The sequence below is a fragment of the Marmota monax genome, unplaced genomic scaffold, assembly GCF_021218885.2.
Source record: "Marmota monax isolate L192 unplaced genomic scaffold, Marmota_monax_Labrador192_F-V1.1 WCK01_AAM20220418_F8-fsc00023, whole genome shotgun sequence".
NCBI classification, from domain to species: Eukaryota; Metazoa; Chordata; class Mammalia; order Rodentia; family Sciuridae; genus Marmota; species Marmota monax.
In genome coordinates this window covers 13,221,788-13,246,543 of record NW_026692907.1, presented here as the reverse complement: position 1 = coordinate 13,246,543, position 24,756 = coordinate 13,221,788, and the positions used below count along the sequence as shown (strand labels likewise).

Genomic DNA, 24,756 nt, shown 5'->3' with positions numbered 1-24,756 from the left:
GTTCGATCCCCAGCAACACACACACACACACACACACACCAAAAAAAAAAAAAAATCAAGGTTTTATTGCAGTGGCCCAGGTGCTTCATATGTATTTTAGAAATGAGTGATTAAAAAGCATATACTGGGGGCTGGGGTTGTGGCTCAGTGGTAGAGTGCTTGCCTGGCATGTGTGAGGCACTGGGTTGGATCCTTAGCACTGCATATAAATAAATAAATAAATGAATGGATGGATGAATGAATGAATGAATGAATGTATTGTATTCATCTGCAACTAAAAAAAATTTTAAAAAGCATATATTGTCAAGATAAGCCATTCTCTCCACTTCTCTTATTGAGTAGCCACTTCTGCCTCCATGTTTTTTACTTCTGGGAAGGACATGTGAATAGCTTCACTAAAACTTATATTCTATGCTCTTTAATAACATTTTAGATGTATTAGTAGTGATTAGTTTCAAAGAAGAAAAAAGAAAAAGAATACTCAGCAAAGTATCTTGATACAATGTAGCTTTTAGAGACACTTATTGACTTTAATTAAGCAAAGTACTATATTTACTTTGATCAGAAACCTCCTCTCAACTAAAGTGGGCTTGTTGGGAGCAGAACATAGAGCTCTGAACTATTGAGTTGGCATTGATTGTTTGATCGTCCCTAGAAGTTTATTGTAAATGAAGCAGCATTTACGATTCTGGGTATTCCTGGAATTGCTACTATAGTTTGAAGTGAGTTATTCTGTATGGCAGGAGTGGCATATAGAAAAGCCGTAATTCTGACTTGCTGACAGGAAAAACTAGGAGATTTTGTATTTATATTATGTCATCCTTTTGGCTGGAATCCATCAGCTTTACAGTATCTTGCAATGCTTTCATCAGAACCATTATCCAAGGTCTCAGCCAAGTAATGGGCATTTCAGGAGCAGTACATACAAGTCATTTCTGTGGCTCCAGGGGTGTGAAGCCACTGTGATTTGGCTGAAAGAGAAACAAAGACATTTTCCCTGGTATGGTGTGTGTGCTGGGCTATAAGAAGTTTCCATGCCCACACAGGGTGGGCCTGTGCTAGAAGTCACCAGAAGTTTCTCCCCATTGCTGCAGCAGTGGTGCATGGCAGTGCATTGGTTGTAAGCTGGAATGCAGACAAGTTTGGGGCACGTTAGTGACATTTTTAAGGATTTTTTTTTTTTTTTAGTAGCTGGAGGGAAGGGTGTTTTGGACTGACATTAGTTTTCTTTTCTTTTTCTTTTTTTTTTTTAAAGAGAGAGTGAAAGAGGGAGAGAGAGAGACAGAGAATTTTAATATTTATTTTTTAGTTATTGGCGGACACAACATCTTTGTTTGTATGTGGTGCTGAGGATCGAACCCGGGCCGCATGGATGCCAGGCGACTGCGCTACCGCTTGAGCCACATCCCAGCCCCTGACATTAGTTTTCTAGATGGATGTTAGACTATGAAAAGTAGTAAAATGCCATAGAAAGTAGTATTGGAGATGGAGGCCATTTTAAAACAGTTTTCCCCCTTATGGAAAGAGCAAGTACTTAGGAATCGGTCACTTGTACACTTAAAGCCTCTCATGCTTTTTATGCTCTAAGCATAAGATGCTGAACTTGTTTGTACATATCAGGGTTCCCTCTCCTTGACTGGAACTGTATTCCATCAAGTTGTAATCAGTTTAATAGAAATTATGGTCAAAATATTTGTTTCCTGAATGCTACACTCTGTTGGGCACTTTATATGTGTTAACCATTTAACTCTTGACAGCCCTACGAGATAAATTCTATCTTTATCTCCCTGCTTACACTGAGAACATTGAGTTTGGGGATGGTAAGTAACTTGCCTTAAGATTATAACTAGCAGGAGCCAGAATTAAAACCCAGGTCAGTAGGATTCCAGCCCATGCTCCCAAACCACTCTATAGTGCCATCTGAAAATCAGGAAATGAGACTTCTGCTTCTGCTGAGAATCCCTGTTTATTCTCTTGCTCTTCCAAGCAGGTTACAGCCCACATTAGCACTCTGCCTTTCTGAGCACTTTTATATCCATAGCTTCTTCTGAAAAATGTTGCTTTTGAAAAGGTATTGTGATAAGTACTTAATGAAGACTTTTTTTTTTTGGTTGGGGGGTGGATACCAGGGATTGAGCCCAGGGCTCAATCACTGAGCTGCATCCCTAGCCCTTTTTATTTTTTATTTTAAGACAGGGTCTTGCTAATTTGCTTAGGGCCTTGCTAAGTTGGCTAGGGCCTTGCTAAGTTGGTTAGGGCCTTGCTAAGTTGCTGAGGCTGGCCTTGAACTTGAGAAACTCTTGCCTTGGCCTCCCTAGTTTCTGGGATTACAGGCATGCACCACTGCGCCCACCTCTGATGAAAACTTTGAAAGATCTTTTTGATCCTTAGACCAACCCTTTGGCGGGATGTTTCCTCAGGTGAATGGGTGGGGAAACTGAGGCTCACCAACCTTAAGATTGTTGACTGCTTCTGAAAGCCTTCTAAAAATGTCTACAAGCTTAAAGCTTCTTAAGATACTTAAGCAGCCACTTTCAGGACATTTTCAAAATCACACATTTTCCTAAGTTTAGTTCATCAATATTTTATTTGTATTTTTATTTCAGAAGTCAAAGTCTTTGATTTCTTGAAGACTTACATAAAATAACTCATTATAGGTGAGATGGTATTTTTAGTGAAAATAATCAATTATCTATGATATATGTTTTTGATTCTTGTCATTGACTTAAACTGTCACCTAGTTGATTTTTACGTATAAATCTGATCATGGTTTTTGGCCAAAAGAGTCACATTCTGATGGTTCTATTTGTGAATATTAAAATGGTCTGTTTTTATTTCTCTCTCTTTAAACTATCCAATCAATTGCCCTTTGCTTGCACAGATATCAGTATTTCAAAAGATGTTCTTGAAAATTAAGAGTTTCAGTATTGTGTGACAGATTTCTGGAATTTGCATCTTAGAAAATATTTGTAATATCCCATTTATTGCAGCTAAGTTCTATTCCCACTCACAGAATTGTTTTGTTTCTTGTACTTTCCCTCATTCAGAAAATATTAGTTGCACTTGTCTCTTACATAAGAATATGATAAATTAAAGAAATTTGAGGAATGTGCAAAATTTCTCTTGATTTTGTTGCATATAAAGCAGCAGCTACAAATTAAAACACAAGGGTAATCCTCTATTACCAAAAGAAAAATACTTCCTTTCAAATCCATGAATTTTATAAGGTAAAGGATTCACTGCTTTCATAAAAAAGTTTTGATTGCTCCTCTTTATTCTTCCCATTTTCTAAGCTATGTTGTATTCATTTGAGTTGGAAATTGAACCCAATGAGTCATGTTCTTTCTTAAAAGGATATTTTGTGATTCCTGCTGATTTGTTTCTAGCATTAAAATTTTGTTTTTAGCTTATAATAAGAAGCTTAAATTGATTTCCTGGAATGATCTAAAAAGTGTTTATAAATTGATCTTGCTCCTTTTCTACTTGCTCTAAAAGTAATCAGCTAGATAGCATTGTATATTTTTAAAGAAATGCTACTTGGAAGAAGATATTACACAAATGTTATATCCCTAAAAAGCACTTGCCATCCTGATTGAGCACAGTGTTGTCATGTCTTATAAAGTGAATCAGTAGTTTGATGTTTAAAGTGCTTAGAGTAATGCCTAACATTTTAAGTGCTATGTGGGTGGTTTTTATTTATTTATTTTTATTAATAGTCTGTCAATTCACTTGAGAGCAGGGATTTTGTTATTATTAAAGCAGCATAAAAACGGTATAATGTATAAGAATTTCATTTTCTCAAAAGAGTTTAAGGCTAAGCACCACAAATTTAGGCCATTTTATTGTCCTGCCCAATAATATTAGAGGTTAGTTTGAAGATTAAGTACAATGTGATTTTAATATAGTGTTGTTTGTAATAGAGAAGGAATGATGGGAAAAACCAAAGTCTCTTTGATAGCAGGTTTTCATAGAATTTTAGTTCTAGAAGAATTTTCATGGTTTTAGTCTGACACTTGACTCTTATGTGAGGCCCAGAGAAACTTGTGGCTCCTAAAGTTAAGTAACATGTGGTCTGATGGTTAATCTTAAAAAGCTTTAAACATTCTGAAAAGGTTTATATGGTGGCCCTTCTGTGAGGAGCCCAGGTCTGGGATACTTGTCCAACCCTTCCTGCCCTAAGGGGCTCTGGGTCTTTGTCCCTTTCCTGGCTTGGGACAAATTACTTCATGGTGCAGGACAGTGAGTTCCCGGGTCCATTTTGTCCCTCTGTGGCTGTAGCAGAGGTGTGCTGTGGGGAATCTGGAGCAGAGAGGCCCTGGAAACCCGCTGAGTGTGAGTGATGCCTGTGCCCAGGCATAGAGGGATTGTAGAAAGTTTCCCCAGTCATGCAGCCAGAGGGACTAGCTGCAGAGGGCTCTTTCCTTCTAGAGGGCCTTTGCACATGCTGATCCTTTCCAAAACCCAGACTGTTTTCTCCCCATTGACTTTGTTCCCCACTTCCCCAGACATCCACCATAGTTCAGCTCTGTATTACGGCCTTCTGAGCCCACCCTTGATCATACCGCGCCCCCCCCCCATTGTATGCTCTCTGTTTTTCCTTCATAGCATTTTAGCTGTTTGAAATGACCTCTGTCGATGCTTCTCTGATTGCATTTTTCCTGTAGACTGTAAGCTCCTTGGGGGCAGGAATTATATTGTTCTTTTTCTTTGTTGTGGCCTTCTCTTCTAGACCAGTTTCTGACTTGCACAAAAATACTTGTTGAATGGAAGACTCTTCTAAATATGGCATTTGAAGCGCAGCTTCTGTGCTAAAGCAAAGCATTGGTATTCAGCTAATTTCTAATGCTGTTTTGATACAGGACAAGGTGTCTGTTTACATTAAAGCAATTAATTGTATTAACTTTCAAAAAGCTGGAGATGTAACGATTTGTTCTATGAACCTTGTTAAAATTGTTCATATCAAAATAACTAAATCAAAGTCATGACATCAAAACCCACATTTGAACCTACTGCCTGACCTATTGTTATTACTTTTGCTAGAGTCTCACCCACTACAGCAAGCCTTGCCCAGCTAGCCCTGCCCAGCATTAGTTACCATTAGCAAGAGGCACAGGATGACATCCTGACTCACTGTTGAGTTGTGTTTGAGTTTTCATATGTGTTCTTCCTACCTCACCTGTAAGGCCCTGTGAGAGTTCTGCCCTCTCAACCTCAGGGACCTACCCCTCATCTCCCTTAACCTGCCATCTCTGCTGCCCTGTAATGCCTGGGATTGTGCTTTTCCTAATACTGGATTCTGATGTGTTAATTAAGACAGTAATCTGTATTAACTTAGAAATCAGTTTGGAATCTCTAAGACTTGTAGTTCCTTCTTTGTAAAAATAACTTGATTCTACTGTTAAATTTGTGAGAAGCAACAAGGAAAGCAGTTAAAACAATTCAGAACTCTTGTGTTTATGTGATATGAGGTTGCAAGAGGAAATGAAAATGGGAAATAAAAGTGCACATCTTTGGGTGCCTTAAACTGTTATATTATAGCGTCAGGAGATGGGTTGTTGATGGAAAAGTCATAGTCTTTACTCACTTTGGACAGGGCACTTCACCAGGAAGCAGAAGTCTCTGGCTTTCTTTATTGGAACAATGAAAATAATGCCTTTGTTGATGTTTTATGCTCTAAGATGTGTCTCTGTTCTTTTAATGTCCTCATCAACTTTTGTTTGTTTTCACTTCTGCCTCCCAAGTGCATTTTTCTGCCCCTTTAAGTTTGGGCTGTTTCTTGATGAACATGACCTCTTATTTTCAGGCCCAGTTACCTCTAAGCCTGTTTACTTACTTATTTATTTTATTTTATTTATTTGTGTCTTTAGCTCAATTCTGAATGGGCTTTGGAAAGTAGAGAAGAAAATCCAGTCTGCTTTTTGTGGGATATTGGACAGCCGAATAAATGCAGGTATGTCGAGAGAGAGAGAAATGTTTTATTTTAAGGAAAACATCTGACTTTTAAAAAGAATAATGAAACTGTGATCTTGAACTTGTAGGGCTAACTATACTGTTATGCATAATTTTTAAAAATCAACATTTTATTCATCCTCAATGGGAAGTATATGGATTTTTAAGAAATCTCAGGAGTATAAAAGTACAGGAAATACAGAGTAAAAGCTAAAGTTTCCTTATAATCTATCCTAGATACTCACTACCATTAAAAAATTATTATATGTTGTACCAGATTTTAATATGCATATGCATAACCCAAAGGGCCATAATGCACCTGTTATGCTTTTTTGACTTTGCAGAGTGCCGTGTACATCTTTCAATGTTGAGGCACATAGCTTTACGTCATCCTTTTATTTTTGTTATCATTATTTTATTTTATTTTGTACTGGAGATTCAGTCCAGGGGTACTTAACCACTGAGCCACATCCCCAGCCTTTACTTAGAACAAGGTCTCAGCAAATTGCTTAGGACCTTGCTAAGGTCCTGATGCTTGCTTTGAACTTATGATCCTCCTACCTTAGCCTCCCAAGTCTCTGGGATTACAGGGTGTGCTACCGCACTTGGTATGTCATCCTTTTAAACAGCTCTTTTTTTTTTTTTAAAGCATTCTTTTTTTTTTTTTTTTTAAAAGAGAGAGAGAGAGAATTTCAATATTTATTTTTCAGTTTTTGGCGGACACAACATCTTTGTTGGTATGTGGTGCTGAGGATCGAACCCGGGCCACACGCATGCCAGGCGAGCGTGCTACCGCTTGAGCCACATCCCCAGCCCTAAACAGCTCTTGATAGACTTCTTCTTCTAATGAACATTGTCTGCTATATATATATTTTTTATGTTTCTAGCAGTGCTATATCTTGTGCACCTGTAATTATATATACTTGTCTGATTATTTATCTCCTTAGAGTTAGGGGTACAGTGTTCTCTTTGAATTCTGTCTCTGTCACGTCTACAAAGAATCTCCAGGACAAAGGTTTGCCTTACATTATGAAGCAGGTTTTTAACTATTATGCTTTCCATGTCAATTTTTCAATGTGGGTTAGAGTTAGGGCTTAACTGCTGGTTATACTTGTTGATCTGAACTTTGAGGTAAACTTGATTTCCGGAAGCTTCTGGTTTTCAGCTTTATTTTGGACATTAAGCAATTAAAATGGAAAGCCTCTTATTTTATAGCATCAAGGCCTACTTAGTTCCTGTCCTCCTGTAAGCATCTCACCTCTCATCTTGATTTATTAGGGCAGCTAATAGATCAAGCAAATTAATTTGTTAAAGAGGATTGTGACTGTTGTCTTCCCCATGTGACTTTTCCTGTTTGGGGAGCTTCCTTTTCCTTAGGTCAGTCCAAAAGCACCAATTACATGTAAGCATTTATGCTTCATAGAAGGGATACAAAGATAAATGGCAGGTAACTTACAGCATGTGTAAGTAAGGTACAGATGCATGAATAAGATGGTTCTATTTCATTGTGGTTAGAGAAATGTGATGAGTTTGGGAGCTCATGACAGAGGGTATATACCTTAAATATAGGACTGTAGTTCAGTGAAGGCTTCCTGAAGGAGATGGTATCTGGGCTAAGTCCTACAGAAGGTTGATGTCTGCCATGAAAGATGTAGGTGGGAAGGTATATCTGTACAGGAATCAGCATGAGTAAGGCAGGAGGGTGAGAAGCAGCACAGGTGAGGGAGGCACAAGAATGCTGGCAGCCTTGTGGGTTTTAAGCATGAAGTAAGAAGCTCGGAGTGACAAGAGATGAGGCCAATGAGGAGATGGAACCCCTCAGTTTCAGAGTTTGGAACTGGTCTGTAGATTAATGGGGAGAAAATGAGGGAGTCTGATAAGTGTTAAAGACATTTCTTTGGGGGTTTAGTGAGGCTGGCTTGGCAAGAAGAAAGAAAGCATTAGTCTAGGGACAAGGAAATTAGTTTTTAGGCAATGATGATGGGGCAAGGAGAAGAAAATGTGTAGGCCTTTCCCTTACTCTTCCATTCCTTTGGCCTCACTCCAAGCAGAGTAGCTTAGGCTGGTTCTTTGGTCCTAGTTGCCTTCCCTTTTGAGGGGGCTCATAGGAGCCGCTGACATGCAAGCTTATCACCAGTAGGTTCTAGTTTTTCCACAATAAAGCTTCCTGTTCTTGTCCCATTGCCATGAAATGCTGCTTGACCTGCTTCCTATTCTGCTTGCCTGCCCATGGGTAAACTGTGGACCTGGCTCCATTCATTAACTTTCATCTCTTTTCATGTGACTTATGAATATGCAGTGGCAGTCATTTTGTGTGTACTATCACAAAGGGGCATGTGATATGCCCTCACCAAACTTGCTGATTAGTAAGAGATAGACATAAAATTAAGAGTATGATTCTTGCCATAGGTCTAATCAAAAGTTGTGATTCCAAAAGTAGCAATATTAACAGTTACTCATCATTCTTTTAACATTGTTGGTTCCAGAATAGGCCTAAAATTTTCAACTATGACTTATGTGCGAATAGACAAAGTAAATTAAAGTCAATATTATTCTGATTTTTGACAATACGGCCTGACTGTAGTTTATTACTACGCATAATTATTTCCATGGTTTCATCTCTTGTAAGCTCTGACCTGCCTGATTTTTAGGAAGGGAAGGAGGAAGAGGTTCTTATACAGTACTAAATATTACTGCTTGCATACCTTTACAACACTCTCTTTTGCCTTAGGGACTTGTAAAACATAGAATGACCACAACACCTTGTTCTCCTCCTTCTACAGTATCTAAATATAAAAGAAGACTGCAATGCCATGGCTTTCTGTGCTAAAATGAGGAGCTCCAAGAAGGCGGAGGTGAATCAGGTGGCCCCTGAGCCAGGGGTGGAAGTGACCTTCTATCTGCCAGACAGGGAGCCCCTCCGGCTGGGCAGTGGAGAGTACACAGCAGAAGAGCTGTGCATCAGGGCAGCGCAAGAATGCAGTGAGTACTGGCAGTTGCCTGGGGCTCTGGAGTCACAATAGCACACTCTCCCAGAAGCAGATCTAGGGTCTCTGCCCTTTATAGCTTTGCTGAGCAGAAGATGTGGTCTCTGGTAGTCAGGGGTCTGCCTTGCCTCTGCTTCTGCCACTTTCTTACATGTGATCTTTGGCCAGTGATTTTAATCTAGGGAGTTTTACTTTTTACTGCAAGATGGCTCATTCCTCTTCTATCACTGATGAGCTGTAGAATACCAAGGAATGATGCTTAACTCAGTTCTCATTGCCCCCACATCACTGATCAAAATAGCATCAGCACCAGGTAAGGTGGTATGTAAAGCACATAGCCTCAAGTACAATCTCAAAAGTAGCATCTCTCAATATGTTAGAGATTTTTTGGAAGCATCTCTCAATATGTTAGAGATTTTTTGGAAACTCTTCCTTCAGAGATTGGCACCATGACCTGCCCTCTCCTGTGTGTTGTGTATATGAGGTGAGAAGCTGAGTGTTGCTTTGTGACTTGGTCACGTTGCCAAGCTGTGAAAAGGACAGTGAGGCAGTTAACAGCACAGTCTGTTTTATTTTATTTTTATTTTTTTGGTGTGTGTGTTTAAAGTGAGGCTTGTCTTACTTAACCTATCACCCTTTGAAGGTGGGAAGCCAAAGTGACTGACAAAACTTTCATTACCCTTCCAATTTAGGTGGGGACATTGGCAGATTTTTATCTTCCCAATTTTAAATGAAAAGCAAAACGAAATCAGAAACTTAGAGATATAATCCACATAGATTGTAGCAATGGTTGTACAACTTAGTAAACACACTAAAGTTCATTGAGTTATATACCTAAAACAGGTATACTTTATAGTATGTAAATTGTATATCAATAAAGCTGTTTATAGACGATCTAATTGACTTATATTATAATGATGAAGTAACTTTATGATCCCAGACAGTCTGATCCATGTTTTACTTATACCATCTTTAGTACTCAGAGCAACTTTGTGAGGATAGTGTAGTTATTTAAGAATTGCTTACCATGTTAGTCATATAGCTTGTTGAGAAACCCCATTTTCTTCCTGTTACATGCCTTTGTGCCTAAAGGGCTTTATATACCAGAGTGCCAGTAGAATGGAAGAGGTTTCTGTTATAGGAATGAATGTGGTAGACTCTCACTAACTAAACAGGGTGTGGGATGTTTAAGTTATTTTGATTGAGCAGCAATGTATGTATACAAGTAAATAGCTTTGAACAGCAGCTCTAAGTGTATTTGTAGTTAGCAGAACTATTAGATGTGTGTCAGTGCTTCTAGAGCATTTCTAAAGGCTTTTGTCTGTTTCTCTTCCTTTCCCTAGAGGTTTGCTTATAGTGCCAATTCTTTAACCAAGCGCTTTATAATAATCATTCAGTATTAACCTCACTCAGTTTTGTTTTTTTTTTTTAAAGCAGGGATCACTTTTGCAGAATTATTGGATTGTAGTTAATCTATCAGTTCCTAAGTCTTGTCTGTAGAGAATGAGTGGTGTCTTTTCTGTAATTGGCTCAAAGGAATTTTGCCACAGTACATTAATTTTAAAAGTATGTAAATACTGAATATTACAGATTTTTGTAGCTCTCATTGTTATTACAGAAGTCATGTTTGGGAGCTATACTGTTTTCTTCCCTGTTTTGTACTCACCAATGGTAAAGTTTGGTTCTTTGAGCTTTTATTGCTTATCTCCTCGGTGGTTTCTGTCTTGGTTTTAATCTCAACTCTGCATGGTACTGAGTAACCTTGAATTACATTAAACCTTGGGAGACCACAGTTTCTTCAACTGTAAAATGGCAAAAAGAAAAAATGATTAACCTCATTAAGTATCAGGAGGAGCAAAAGATAATAAAAGTAGTGTTAACTCTATGCCTAACATGTAGCCCCAAGTAAATGTTAGTATTATTGTTTAGTACTTTTATATAACATGTTATCTCTGATCTTCCTGTTTATAAATAGTTATGGATAGGTAAGGTTTTTAGAATCAGACCTGTGGTAGGAAAATAGACATTTCCATGATTACATATAAATCATGCTTCAAGTGTGCATTCAAATAAACATATGTATAAAGAAAGGCTAATTTTTCAGGCCAGCCTGTAAGAACCAATTTATGTATGAAAACCTATAGCATACCTGAAACATAGTCCTATTAATACTGGATCCAAAAGCCATTGGCCTTTGTTCCCTAGGGGAAATGCTCTTTAAAGTTTAGCTCCATCTTTTCCCTTTGTTAGTAGAATTGTAGCTTGGGCAGGAATAACTTTCACCTTTCTTGAGACCCGAGTTGAGGTGTCAGGAGAAAGCTTTGAGATGCCAAGTCACCTGTGACTTCTTAAGCCAGTTTCTGCATTGGAGTGTCCCTACCAGGCTGGGCAGGGCCAGAGAGGGGCCCTGTCAAGGTCATTTTCACTTCAGGTTTCTGATTTAGAAAACAAGTGCCAATTACCTAATTTTTTTCCCCACATTTTTTGATCATTTAAGTTCACTATATCTTAGTTTGAGGCTTGGTTGGACCTGAAAATATCAGTAATAATTGTTTATTGGCACTCACCTCCCACCACCCCAACATCTGTGTAGATTACTGGTCTGTAATTTAAATCATGGGCTAAGAAGTGAGTGACTTTATAATCTCCCTTACCTTTTTTAAATCATGCTTGTTATTAAGGAAGCAGTTGGTGAGGTAGGAAGGCAAAGCATTACTGGGCCAACTTTGTTAAGCATATATCTTCATCTTACTTGGATACTACTAAAAATATTTATGGTAACTGTACAGAGTACTTAATAATTATATTTATTATTAATGGTAATAAATTTTAATCACTGATGAAAACCACTTTGGTTATTATTTATTCTAATATGCATTTTGTGCACTACTGCCAGGAACAACTTTGCATGTTTAATGTATAACCACAGTGTGTTAGAATTGTTCAAACGTGTTTTGGAGGAAACAGATTGAGGATTTCCCAAACTCCAAGAGTGTTTCTGTCTGATTAGCAAGGTGCACATTGGGTGGGATCTGTGAGCCTCTTAGATGGCCTTTTTATCTTTTAAGCAGGATTTGGTAAGTCTCTGTCATAAACTACCTGTATTGAGAAACATCATCAATTTTTATTTTTAAATGACTTTAATTTGGCTTACCAGGAGCTACATGCCTATTCCTGGGGAGTCATGGTTCTTGATTATCATAATTCAAACTGCCTAACTGAACATGGTTGAAAATTGTTTTTGCCCTAAGAGGATATAAGTGACCCAGATTCTTTGTGATGAGAGACTCACTTATCATTATGTGTGTCATGCTTGAGAAACAGGTGGCCAAGTGCATCTCCCTGTAATCTTCTGATGTGTTCTTTCCCCAGGTATATCTCCTCTATGCCACAACCTCTTTGCCTTGTATGATGAGAACACCAAGCTCTGGTATGCTCCGAACCGCACCATCACCATTGATGACAAGATATCACTCCGACTGCACTACCGCATGAGGTATGTGAGAACTGAGCTGATGCCTGCCTGGTCTCCTCCTGCATCCAGAGATGACGGTTAACTTGGGCCCTGAGTCATTTACCAAGAAGTAACATAGTCATTTTTGTAGTTTGTAACTTTGGTGTTTGCTTGATATGAGAAAGGACTTCATCAATATTTGGAATACTATTCGAGATGAATTTGATCACTTTTCCTTTGCCACATTTTAGAAAAGAAATGTTTATGAAATGTTAACTAGCATCTGTGTCCTTAGCAGTTTTTTTTCAGGTAGTGAATCTTGATTATGTTTTTAATGCAGAGGGCTGTGATCAGAACTTAAAAAAAGAAAGAAACAGGAGAGAATAGATAATATCCATATATATACATATCCTAAGAACATTTAAAAAAATCTGAGGTATATACTAGGTCATTATATAAAATATATTTCTTACTAAAAGTTACATCTATGAAGCACGAGATATATTGCCTGGAATGGGAACCTAGAAACTCTGGGCTGATCTTTCTTTCAAGTAATAGATGTTTTGATCAGGAAGCAGATGTTTGACTGTTGTTCTCTTCTGATGAGTATTTGCTTTTTCTCCCTTACCATAAACTTTGCGGTAGACTCTATAGTGTCTCCCAGGGTCACGTACACAGTTGGTAGTTCCAGGGCTGCAGTCTCTTGACTTTGTAAGCATATTTTTTCAGCAATGAGAATTAAAAGTATCTTAGTTGGATACTAGTTAAGCACAAATTAATGTGTGTTTAGCAGTGAATCCTTTTTGAAAAGGATCTTAATTTATTTAGTTATGGTTAAATCAGTAGACTAGCATAGAAGCTACTGGGATTCAGGAACATGTTAGAAAAACCATCCAGATCCTCAGAGCCTCTCCACAGTATCTTAGCTGTTAGTTTTTTCAGAAACTCGGTAGAGTTGGCACTGTTCCAGAAAGACAGGGGCATTTTTCTGGAAGCTGAAGCAGATCTAACTTTCATAATCATTCTTGGCCTGACTTTTTCTCCTCTTTCTCCTCTCCCTGTACTTCCCTAAAGCCTTACCTTGAGAGGAGAGGTGTGTGCCGTGTGAGACTTGTCCCAGATTTAGGGAAATGTTTACTGCTTCCAGCTGAACTTTCTGACTTATATTTGTATTTGTTTGGCAAAATGTAGTCTTTCTTTTCATGGCCTGGGATTGGCTGTGTGACCAATGTTGATATGGGTACGTACAGCTGGAAATCTCAGAAGTTCTACTCCTTTCCCTGTAGGTTTCTAAATTGAGCTTACAATCTAGCATGGCAGCATTTGCGACTTGGATGGAATGAGAGTTACTTAATTCACCCCTTCTACTTTTTTCTGATGTCAGAAAAGAAAAGGGAGTTATTCAGAGATATACATGTAGTGAATTGTCTTATATTATAAGTACATTTCACTTTGAGGCATTAGTCTTTGTTGTTCATACGGGTGTCTCGCTATTAAAACTTGTCTTTGCCCATTCCCCATTTCTTTTAGCTGCCAGGAAGTGCACGGATGCTTCATTTTTGTCACCTTGGCTTTCTACCTGACATTGTGCTTCAACAGGATATTGCTTTGTTACCACAGACTCTTTGAACTTGGGGAAAAAAGATACCACCCTAAGCTAAAACATTTGCATTGCAACAAACTACAAAAATTTTGAGACCTCATAATCTCACCACTAAAGAAGGTGCAATATGAAAATAAATGTTGATGATTATTTCAGTGGAATCCCAGCTCTATTTTGGGAAATAGTCTTATACTTTAACTGTGGTTTTCTGTTTTTAGGTAATGATGTTGATAGTTACTGTTTTATAATATATGTTAATTCAAGGTAATCATTTTTATTCCTTTTTAAGAAAAAAATTCTTGCTTTTTCATCCAAGTGAATTTCACTGTTAATAAAATTCTATAGAAACTTAAAGAGAATTTATTGTGTACTATGTCTATATGTAAATTTAGAATCTGCAGTCATCTGTAATATAATTTCTCAAAAACTTGCAGGGTGTATCTGTGACTGACAGATCTATTTTTTTCTCCGGACTTACCCTTCCATGTTCTTTTGAAAAGGAATGTGGGTGGGTAGGGGTCACACTATATTTACTTGTTACTCAATTTTTTACATTGGCATTCATAATATCAGGAATTTGTACCAAGTTTGATGAACACCTTGGTAATTTATTTTTTATGTCATTGTAAATTGACAGTTTATAATTATGTATATTGGGGTACAAAACAATATTATAACTTATGAATATAATGTAAAGTAATTAAACCAAACTAATTAACATATTAATCACCTCAGGTAATTATTTTTGTGGTGGGAACATTTAAAATTTAATGTTAGCAATTTTGAGATATGCAGTTAACTATAGTTACCACATTGTGCAGTAGATCTTTTAAGAAAAACACTCTTATTCCACCTAACTGGTGCTTTGAACTCTTGGTCATATCAATTATTAATTTTAAAAAGGAATGTAGAATTTTTAAAAGGAATGAAATTGAATTTTCTAGCAATTAGGAAGGTGTTGATATTTGTGGCCACCAATTTAAAGTTGTTATTATGTTGTTTGACATCTTATGAAATAGAATTTTGTCAACTTTTGAGTGTAGGCAGTTCATAGAGACTCAGCTTGTTTTAGACTTCCTGGGCTTGGTGTTTACCGTTAGTCTTTACTGTTGTGGAGAAGCTGCACATTGTTTGATCTCTCCAGCCTTATCTCATCTGAATATCTGACCAAAAGGCTGCCAAGCCAGACATGGTTCCACAGTCCCACAGGCCTCTCAGAAGCCTAGTAGAATGTGCTTGTGATGTCTTTGTCAATCTTCAGTGACCCTGTTGAGGATTGTGTTTAGTGCAGAGGGAGCATGTTGGGTCCTGGGCTCTACCACATCTGAAGATGCTGTCTTATGGAGACAGACAGGATGTAGAAGATGAGATCCATGCATTAGATTGGTTCAGGGAGCACCTGCCTTCAGTGCTTCTGTAACAATGTGTTCCACCTCTGAGGGCCTTTTCTTTCCCTACTGCAGGAAACCTTTGTGTTGTACATATCCTCATGCTCTGATCACTGCTTCCCTTATCCATGAACAGAATTTACCTGGTCTAATGCTATTCTCTTAGAGCCCTGCTTTGAACTTTGTAGCTGGCACAGGTCATTCTCTCCTTATTTTCTACTTGGGGGAGAGGAGCCAGCTGAGTACTCCATCCATGCTCTTTTCAACCCTTGATGATCAGTAAAAGACCTGGGGACAACATGAATGTCAGCCTCTGCATCACCTCGGGCTCCTGTTGTTACCAGAGTCTGATCCCCTTTAAGAGGACAGTACACCTGCTTCAGAGACCTGGTGTGGTTTATGCAGCATGTGGGCTCTTCAGTTATATTTCTTTTTTTCTCAGTCACATACACAGTTGGTATTTCTAGGGCTTCAGTCTCTTAACTTTGTAAGCATATTTTTTTTTCAGCAATGAGAATTGAAAGTATCTTAGTTGGATACTAGTTAAGCACAAATTAATGTGTGTTTAGCAGTGAATCCTTTTTAAAAAGGATCTTAATTTATTTAGTTATGGTTAAATCAGTAGACTAGCATAGAAGCTACTGGGATTCAGGAACTTGTTAGAAAAACTGTCTAGATCCTCAGAGCCTTTCCTCAGTATCTTAGCTGTTAGTTTTTTTCAGAAACTCGGTAGAGTTGGCACTATTCCAGAAAGACAGGGGCATTTTTCTGGAAGCTGAAGCAGATCTAACTTTCATAATCATTCTTGGCCTGACTTTTTCTCTCTTCCTCCTCTTCTGTACTTACCTTGAGGGGAGAAGTACAGAGACAGAGAAAGCTGAGAGAGGAGAGAGAGAGAGAGAGGAGAGAGAGAGAGAGAGAGAGAGAGAGAGAGAGAGAGAGAGAGAGAGAGAGAGAAAAGCCTACAAACTTATCACCCCTTTCATAAGTTACAGGGAGGATGGGCTGTATAGAACCATAGAAAGTTATAAAATATTGATTTTTTTTTTACCTTTAATTTCTTCATCCTTTTCTCTCATTGTTGATTGCTATTCCTTGAGTTTGTTCTTTATTTGTTGTCTGTCAAGCATGTATTAAGCATGTGTTAGGTGCCAGGCACTGGGGATTTGGTGGTGAGTGAGACAACTGCAGCCTCTATTGCCTCAGAGCCCACTGCCTCACCCAGACTGTTGCCAGAGTCCTGCTGTCTCTTGGCCTCTTCCATCTCACTTCTTCTTCCTGGGCTTCCTTCCAGAGGTATCCTGCCTTATGTCAGTTTGGCGGTCTTGTCTCCTTCTGTCTTTTGCATATGGTCTGGGTTCCATACCCTGCCATTTATTTATTCTGGTCCTAGGGACAAGTTATTCATTAAGTATAGTGCCAAGGACCCACAATATTATTAGAGGCCCATGAAATGTTTTAATTTTATTTAAAACCAGAAAAAAAATGAATATAATCCAAGTTGAATCATATTCTTCTTGATGCTAGTACAGTGGTATAACTTTTTATTGTTTATTTTTTCTTTAGTGGAGGAAGCGGAAAGTATATGGGGTCCATGAACACTGCAGTGTAGTCCTGCTTATGACATGTGCTCCATTATATGTTGCATTATATTGTTTCTTGGTTGTTGAGCTCACAGAGGGCAGGGTCTGTGCCTAAGAACCCTCTGCATCCCTGGGCCTGGTGTGTCCTAGGTTCTACACACAGTTCAGTGACATGTATCTAAGTTTAACAGCAGTCTTATTTTGTGTGTGGGAGAGCGGACTTTTATTCATTTCTTTTTGGTGACATGGTAGTTTTTCTCAGCACATGGGCATGTGAGGGGTGAGAGGCCCAGGCAGCAGCCGAGTCTACAGCCTGAAGACCTTGGGCCACTTGGCTTAGCTACCATCCCACATTATGGAACTCACTGTGTTTCCTATACAGATGGCAGAGAAAATCTGCTATCTTAAGAGATAGGCTTTTAGTCTTAGGTCACCAAGCCTCTTGGAATCTGTTTTCCTTATCTTTGAAGTGGAAACAAATCTACTTTGTGGAGTTGCTGTGAGGATCACAGCACACTGTCTATAAAGTGCTGTTACATTTCCTCATGACACCACAGTTGATTCTTATACTAGTATTCATGTAGTTCTCTTTTGAAATCATTCATCATTAGATGCACCATCAATTGAGTAATGGAAGCCAGGGAACTAGGAAACACTGCTGTGTTAACCGCACATCTTGACCATATGGTAAAACTAAGTTTCGGAAGTATTAGGATGTAAATGAAAATGCTGAGAGGCCAAGGCAGGTGGCCCAACCTTGATGCAAAGGTACAGGGGCTATTGGGTCAGCAGCTGTTTCTAGACAGCAAGGACTCTTTCCTGTCTAGGAAGACACAGTGGCTGTCAGAGGAGCCATCTCTGTGATCGTTGGGAAGTCACTTTACCCCTCTGCATCATTGAGGAGATGCTGACAGGACAGTCTTCACAGAGCACCTGCAAGAATAAAACTAGCCTAACAGATGAAGGGGTGCTGCAGGATGCGAGGCTGGCCTCTTTACTCACCTCTCAGGGCAGTTCACTTCCTGAGCTGTCCACTCTTGTGGGACCAGGATGCCTTTCCCAGCATTCCAGGATTCCCTTTGCCACAACTGACATTCATTCTACCACCTTTCAGGTTCTACTTCACAAACTGGCATGGAACCAATGACAATGAGCAGTCTGTATGGCGACATTCTCCAAAGAAGCAGAAAAATGGCTATGAGAAGAAAAAGGTTCCAGATGCAACCCCTCTCCTTGATGCCAGCTCGCTGGAGTACCTGTTTGCTCAGGTGAAAAGTTTGGACCTGAGGGAACCAGGAGTTTATAGGGAGGGTGAGATGTTATAGGGCTCAAATACCCTGTGCAGCTGAACTTAGTGGTGTTGGAATGCTTTATGGCCTGTTCTGCAGAAGTGCTGCTGCACCTAGACTTGCCCCAGGTGAGACGGGAAGGCTGTCCTACTTGTGGGTTTTCAGGCCTCACTTCTCTATTCCCTTTTTCTTCCCTCTCTTTTTCCTTGTCATCTGTAGCATCTTACATGCAAAAGTCACAGGGAGGTATAATTGAGGGAAGGTATAGTTCAGTCAAGCTAATAAGGTACTTTTCAGCAAGGAGATGTCTGGGAGGAAGGAGATGGCCACTTTGTCACAGTGGTAGGAGACTGGGAAGGTTTGATACTAGGAAAAAGCCAAAGAGAAGTTAGAATCACCTGAAATTACATTACCCTGAGATTGTTAGCATTTTGGATCACATGTTTGCTGATTTTAACATGCAGATTTATATTATATACTATGTAGTTTTTGAGTATATTTTATTTGTGTCACTCTATAGGCCCTTTATTCATCCTATCATTTGCCTTGCAAATGTCCATTAAAATATTGATCTTTGTTGTTTTAATGACTTCATAGTAATTCATTTATTCAACAGATATTTACTGAGTGTCTGGGTCCTGTTTGCCTCAGGTGCTTGTACTTGTTGAGGTACTGGAGTGAATGAAATAGACATGGTCTCTGCATGCATCAGTTATTATCCAAGTTAGATAATAGAAAACAACAAGCATACAAAATGATACATAAAGTGTAAGAAATTGTAGGAAATGCTATGAAGGGACATAAAGGCTCTTGTGATAGAGACATGGTGTGAGATTTGAATGGGGAGACCTAATTTAAATAGTGTGAACAGAGAAAGTCTCTTTAGGGAGATGACATTTATAATGAATCTTGAAGAATATAAAAGAGGCTGTAATCTGAGAGAGGAGTAGAGGAAGTATTTCTTTCCTGTGGAGTTTCTCAATAGTTTCTGTCAGTAGTCAGTTGTTTCACTGCTGACATTTTGAGCTAGGTAATTCTTTGTTGTGACGAACTTCCCTGCATTGTGGGGTATTCACCAGCACCCCTGGCCTGTACCCACTAGATGCCAGCAGAATATTTACCAGCACCTTACCCTCCTCACAGTTGTAACAACCCAAAATGTCCTCAGACATTACCCACTATTCCTTTCGCCCTGATTGAAAACATCTGAGGAGAGGAGCTCATGTGGGGAGGTCCTGAGGCAGGTGGGAGCTAAAAGGAGAGTCACTTGGGAGAACATGAGCAGGGTGTTAGGAGAGGGGATGGTGAGGCAAACAGCCAGGTCCTGCAGAGCCTTGCACAAATTGGTAAGGGGTCATGTTTTTACTCTGGGTGCCAGTTGGAGGGTTTGATCTTATTAATGTTGTAAGTCAATGATGGTTCTGTTATATGTGGAAAGTGGATGTGCTGGACCCAAGGGTGCATCTCTCACATAGTAGCTGAGAGTCTGTAATAGTGGTCTAAGCAAGAGAAAATGCTGGTTTGGCTTAATGTAATGGCATTGGGGTTGGGGCAAAATGAATAGATCTGCCATTAATTTTGGAGGTAGAATTAGGCTGATTTGCTGATGGATTAGGTTTGGAAGATGAGAGAATCTGAGGACTCGGAGATGATTTCTAGGTGTTGTTTTGGGCAATGTTGGATAGATGATGGAGTCATTCCCTACATATGGAAGACTGGGAGGAAGAGCCTGGGGAAGTGGTGGAAATGAGGGATTCTCTTTTGGAGAGGCTGATGAAAACTCAAGTGGAGATTTTAGGTAGAAAATTGAATAATGAGGAAAAGCCATCATTTATTTAAGTAATTAATTGTCTGTTTCTGGACATTTTTAAAAAAATATTTTTTAGTTGTAGATGGACACAATACCTTTATTTGTTTATTTAGTTTTTTTTTAACTTTATTTTATTTGTTGTTATTTTTATGTGGTGTTGGGGATCCATCCCAGTGCCTTATGCATGCTAGGCAAGTGCTCTACCACAGAGCCACAACCCCACCTGACATTTTGAGTTTTTCCTCAAGTTTTTTAATGATGCTATCATTATGATAGGTTGTCATATATGAGTTTATAGGAGTTGTCATATATGAGTTTATATGAGCCTTATATGAGTTTCTGTACATGCCTATTATTTTCTTAGGATATACTTTTACGTCAAGAGTTATATTCCATTTTATATCAAAAGTTATATCCCATTGTAGCTTTGGTTACTAATAGTACTTTATTCCATGTATACCTTAAAATTGACTTTAGAGACACCAGAAAAATGAGAAAATGCACAACCCTCAGGAAATAGTATTTGGGAAAAAAATCAGATCAGTCTTTTTGGATTCAGTTTCTCAGTTTTATGAACGCATATCTGAGATTTACTTATCTTTCTTTAGAGCAGACATATAAAAGAGCATTGTATTGTATTTGAAGGATGAAATATTGCATTAGAATTTGACCTTTGGGAGGCTTTTAGACACAAGTTACTTGAGGTAGCTGCTGTATAACAAATATTCAAAGAAAATTGTAGCCAAAAACCAGTTTCAGATTTTGTTCTGTTCTTCTCACATTGTTGGCATAGATTATTGTTATTGGTTCTTAAAAGTGTGTAGAACAGGTCAGTGACCCTTCCTCACCCCATCCCCTATGATGCTTGGCACTTCCACTTGACTTTGCTTTTTGTAACTGTCTGATGTCAGATATTCCAGTTTTTTTCCCCCCTTTCTCTAATGTAATCTCCATGAGGTCAGAAACATGGTTTAGTTTATTTCTACATCCCTTATGCCTAAAATAACATCTGGCCTATAATTGGTTCTCAGGAATTATCAAACTGAATGATAAGTGTGGGTAATGATGTTAATGCCATCTCAGAGGGCTGTTGTGAGGATCAAATGAAATAATAGGTGAAAGGAGCTAAGCACAGGATCTAGCAATGAGGTTAGGGGTTAATAAATACGAGCTGGTATTAGCATTGTCATCATTTCTGTGAAAGGCAGATGGCGGGCCCTTCTTTTTAGTCTTGATTTAGTTTTTGTTTTTAAAGCTCCCATTGGTTCTTGGAGTGGAATGCACCCCCATCAGTGAGGGAGTTACTCTGATGATACAGTTCACTACTGCATACATGAAAAGCAGATGTGGAACACACTTAGAAAAAGTTGAATGTGAATTCCTTCTTCTTTCGTAAACCTGCATCAGACTGGGAGGTGCTACCCTTGCTGACTTTATACACACAGTTCCTAGACTTGCATGTTTGTGGAATTAATGAATGATCAAACCTCAGCCCAGTGTCACTTGCCTTGTTCTGGCACAGTTCATACCTAGCACACATTGCTTGTCTGCATTGTTTATATAAGCCTCATGAAGGAACTTTGTGTTTGTATTCTTAACCAGTACCTAACATAGCGCTCAATAACTACTTGTTGAATTTGTTTTTACTCTTCACCAGTACCTAACATAGCACTCAATAACTACTTGTTGAATTTACCTAGGGAGAACATCTCCTGAGCCTTTTCATGCCTAGTTTTGTTGAAAAAGAAGTTCGATGCTGCAGAAGCTATAAATGTGATTGATCTCATTACTGAACTGCTTTTCTGGGTAGCACCTTCTCATATGGAGTCCTTCCTTTCAAAATCAAATACAGGAGTGGGCTCTTGAAATTTAAATGGGGGCTCATTTTCTTTTCTCATTTCTGCCCCCAAAGGGTCAGTATGATTTGGTCAAATGCCTGGCTCCCATTCGGGACCCCAAGACTGAGCAGGATGGGCATGATATTGAGAATGAGTGCCTGGGGATGGCTGTCCTGGCCATTTCGCACTATGCCATGATGAAGAAGGTGCAATTGCCAGAACTTCCCAAGGACATCAGGTAAACTTTCTGCTGGCTAAATAGTGGACTGTGGGGCTGGTGTTAATTATACATGCTCTCACACATATTGTTTAACTGCTACCCGTGTTTGCCTGACTCCTGCTCTCTGCAGATTTTACCTAGAATATTTGTAAAAGGTAACACACTTATAATTGTGTCTTGATTTTGAATGATGACTGATAATCTCAGAAATTTGTTCTAGGGTGAAATTTCTGGGCTGTAATACCAATCACATTAGTGACCTACCTTCCCTCCTTACCCTCAGACATTGCCATCTGTCACTGTAGTTTTTCCTTTGGTGCTGAACCCATTTTAAATACATCTCAGTATGGCTCTACAAGCAGCTGCTACTACTACCCCTGTCTGAGCTCCCAAGGAGTTCTAGTAATTCACTAGGAAGCTGTTAATTCTTGTGTGAGGGACAGCCAAGCAGTATCTTAAGAAAATTATACTTACCTAAAGTAACATTTGAGATCAGTACTCAATCTGTATAATTTTCACCCATCTGTGAAATCTGTTTCTTTTTTTCACCTGGGCTATTATGATTGTCACAAATGAAGACAATCTCGTTTTTAGAGGAGAGGTGGCTGCATTATTGTTATGGGTTATAAGCACACATCTTGGGCTATTATGATTATCACAAATGAAGACAGTCTCATTTTTAGAGGAGAGTTAGCTGCATTATTGTGATGGGTCATAAGCATACATCTTGTCATAAGGTTACTTCTTGGTTCTCATTGCCCTTGACCAGAGTCCTAGTCGCTCTTCAGTGCAGGAACTAATGAGACACATGCTGAATTGTGTTTACTTTTTTATGTGACTTTCACTCTTTGTGCTTTCTCTTTATTTTTTTACAAGTCTGAAGTGAAAAATGATAGTTTTTCTTTAATTCTATTCTATTCTATTAATTTAAAAGAAAAATTAACCCTATTTGTTGAATATAAACCCCCCCACTTAATAAGATTCTTTGTTGTGAAATCATTTGGGCTGCAGGGATTACTCTGGGTCTGGTACTGTCTCAGACTTGGGGAAAACAAATGGATCATCTCCCCATTTGTTTGTCCCCCAGTGGACTTTCAGGGCATTCATGCTTTTCTTAAAACTGACTCCTGTTATTGCAGTATATTGGTTTGCCAAGACCCTGATATCATAGATCCTTTTCCATCAGTACCTGGATGGAAGAAATTAACATTTCAGCTTACTAGTTGATCTATTTAATAATATGTTGTGGACTTATTCACATGGCAGACACTTTAAATCTTTGTATTTAATTAGGCTTTGTGTATGTTTTAAAAAATTTTTTTCTGTGCTCTTTATAGAAAAATTATCAAACACACAAGCAAATAGCACATACCAAAGCATCTATAATATCACCTGGAGTTACTCCCTCTTGATGCCTTTCAGACTGTTTTCTAACTGATGCTCAGTCTTAACAGTATACACTATATGTGAGTACTAATGTACACAAGAGCAGTGAAACAAAAATATAGATATGTCAATTTTGCTACCTGTGTTTGTGATCCAGAAAATTTGATAATACCTGTAAGGATTCCCATTTTTGTAAAGTTTTTGGAACATGTACCTTTCTGTTCTCTCTCAGTCTTTATTCAGCTCCATCTTCTTAGGATTATCATCCATCTAAGGTCTTCTGGGAGTAGATCTTCCTTTTTCCTATGGTAACACATGCAAGGAAGATTCATAGACTTAGGTTTGTTTCTATTTTCTGCTAATCTAAATATGAAAAAGAGTTCAATTTTCATACTTTCTTTTAGCTACAAGCGATATATTCCAGAAACATTGAATAAATCCATCAGACAGAGGAACCTTCTCACCAGGATGCGGATAAATAATGTTTTCAAGGATTTCCTAAAGGAATTTAATAACAAGACCATTTGTGACAGCAGTGTGTCCCCTCATGACCTGAAGGTGAAATACCTGGCTACCTTGGAAACTTTGACAAAACATTATGGGGCTGAAATATTTGAGACTTCTATGTTATTAATTTCATCAGAAAATGAAATGAATTGGCTTCATTCAAATGACAGTGGAAATGTTCTCTCTTATGAAGTGATGGTAACTGGAAATCTTGGAATCCAGTGGCGGCAGAAACCAAACGTAAGTGGCTGATTAAAGGGAACATAATGTGTGCTATTTAGCCTGCTGGAATTATCTGTTTATATGTCTGTTACTCTTCTAGACTGAGTTTATTTAAGTTATACACCATGTATTAGTCATCATCCTTGTAGCACAGATAATTATTTATTGAGTTTTGTAGGGAAATACAGATAATAACATATATAAAACACACTAATATAATAACAGTATACATTTGCTGAGTGCTTACCATGTGCAAGTATTTTTCTAAGCATTTAAAAAAAATTTTTTTTAGTCATTGATAGACCTTTATTTTATTTATTTATATGTGGTGCAGAGAATCGAACCCAGTGCTTCACACATGCTAGGCAAGTGCGTTACTGCTGAGCCACAGCCACAGCCCTCTAAGCATTTTATATATATTAGCTCATTTACTTCTAAAATTAAAAAAAATCTTCAAGGGGAGTACTGCCGTCATCCCCATTTACAGACGAACTCAAAGAGAAACAGAGAAGTTAAGGAA

General features: G+C 38.5%; 1 protein-coding gene across 2 annotated transcripts in view; it reads left to right on the top strand.

The window, feature by feature from the left end:
- Positions 1 to 24,756, top strand: part of Jak1 (Janus kinase 1) — a 130,265-nt gene that overhangs the window by 69,984 nt on the left and 35,525 nt on the right. For both annotated transcript variants that reach the window (XM_046450840.2, XM_046450839.2), the window contains exons 2-7: positions 5,868 to 5,950; positions 8,733 to 8,931; positions 12,309 to 12,432; positions 18,079 to 18,232; positions 21,976 to 22,139; positions 23,912 to 24,254. In XM_046450840.2, coding sequence (XP_046306796.1) covers positions 5,945 to 5,950; positions 8,733 to 8,931; positions 12,309 to 12,432; positions 18,079 to 18,232; positions 21,976 to 22,139; positions 23,912 to 24,254 — 990 coding nt within the window. In that variant the 5' untranslated portion in view covers positions 5,868 to 5,944. The remainder of the gene's footprint in view (positions 1 to 5,867; positions 5,951 to 8,732; positions 8,932 to 12,308; positions 12,433 to 18,078; positions 18,233 to 21,975; positions 22,140 to 23,911; positions 24,255 to 24,756) is intronic.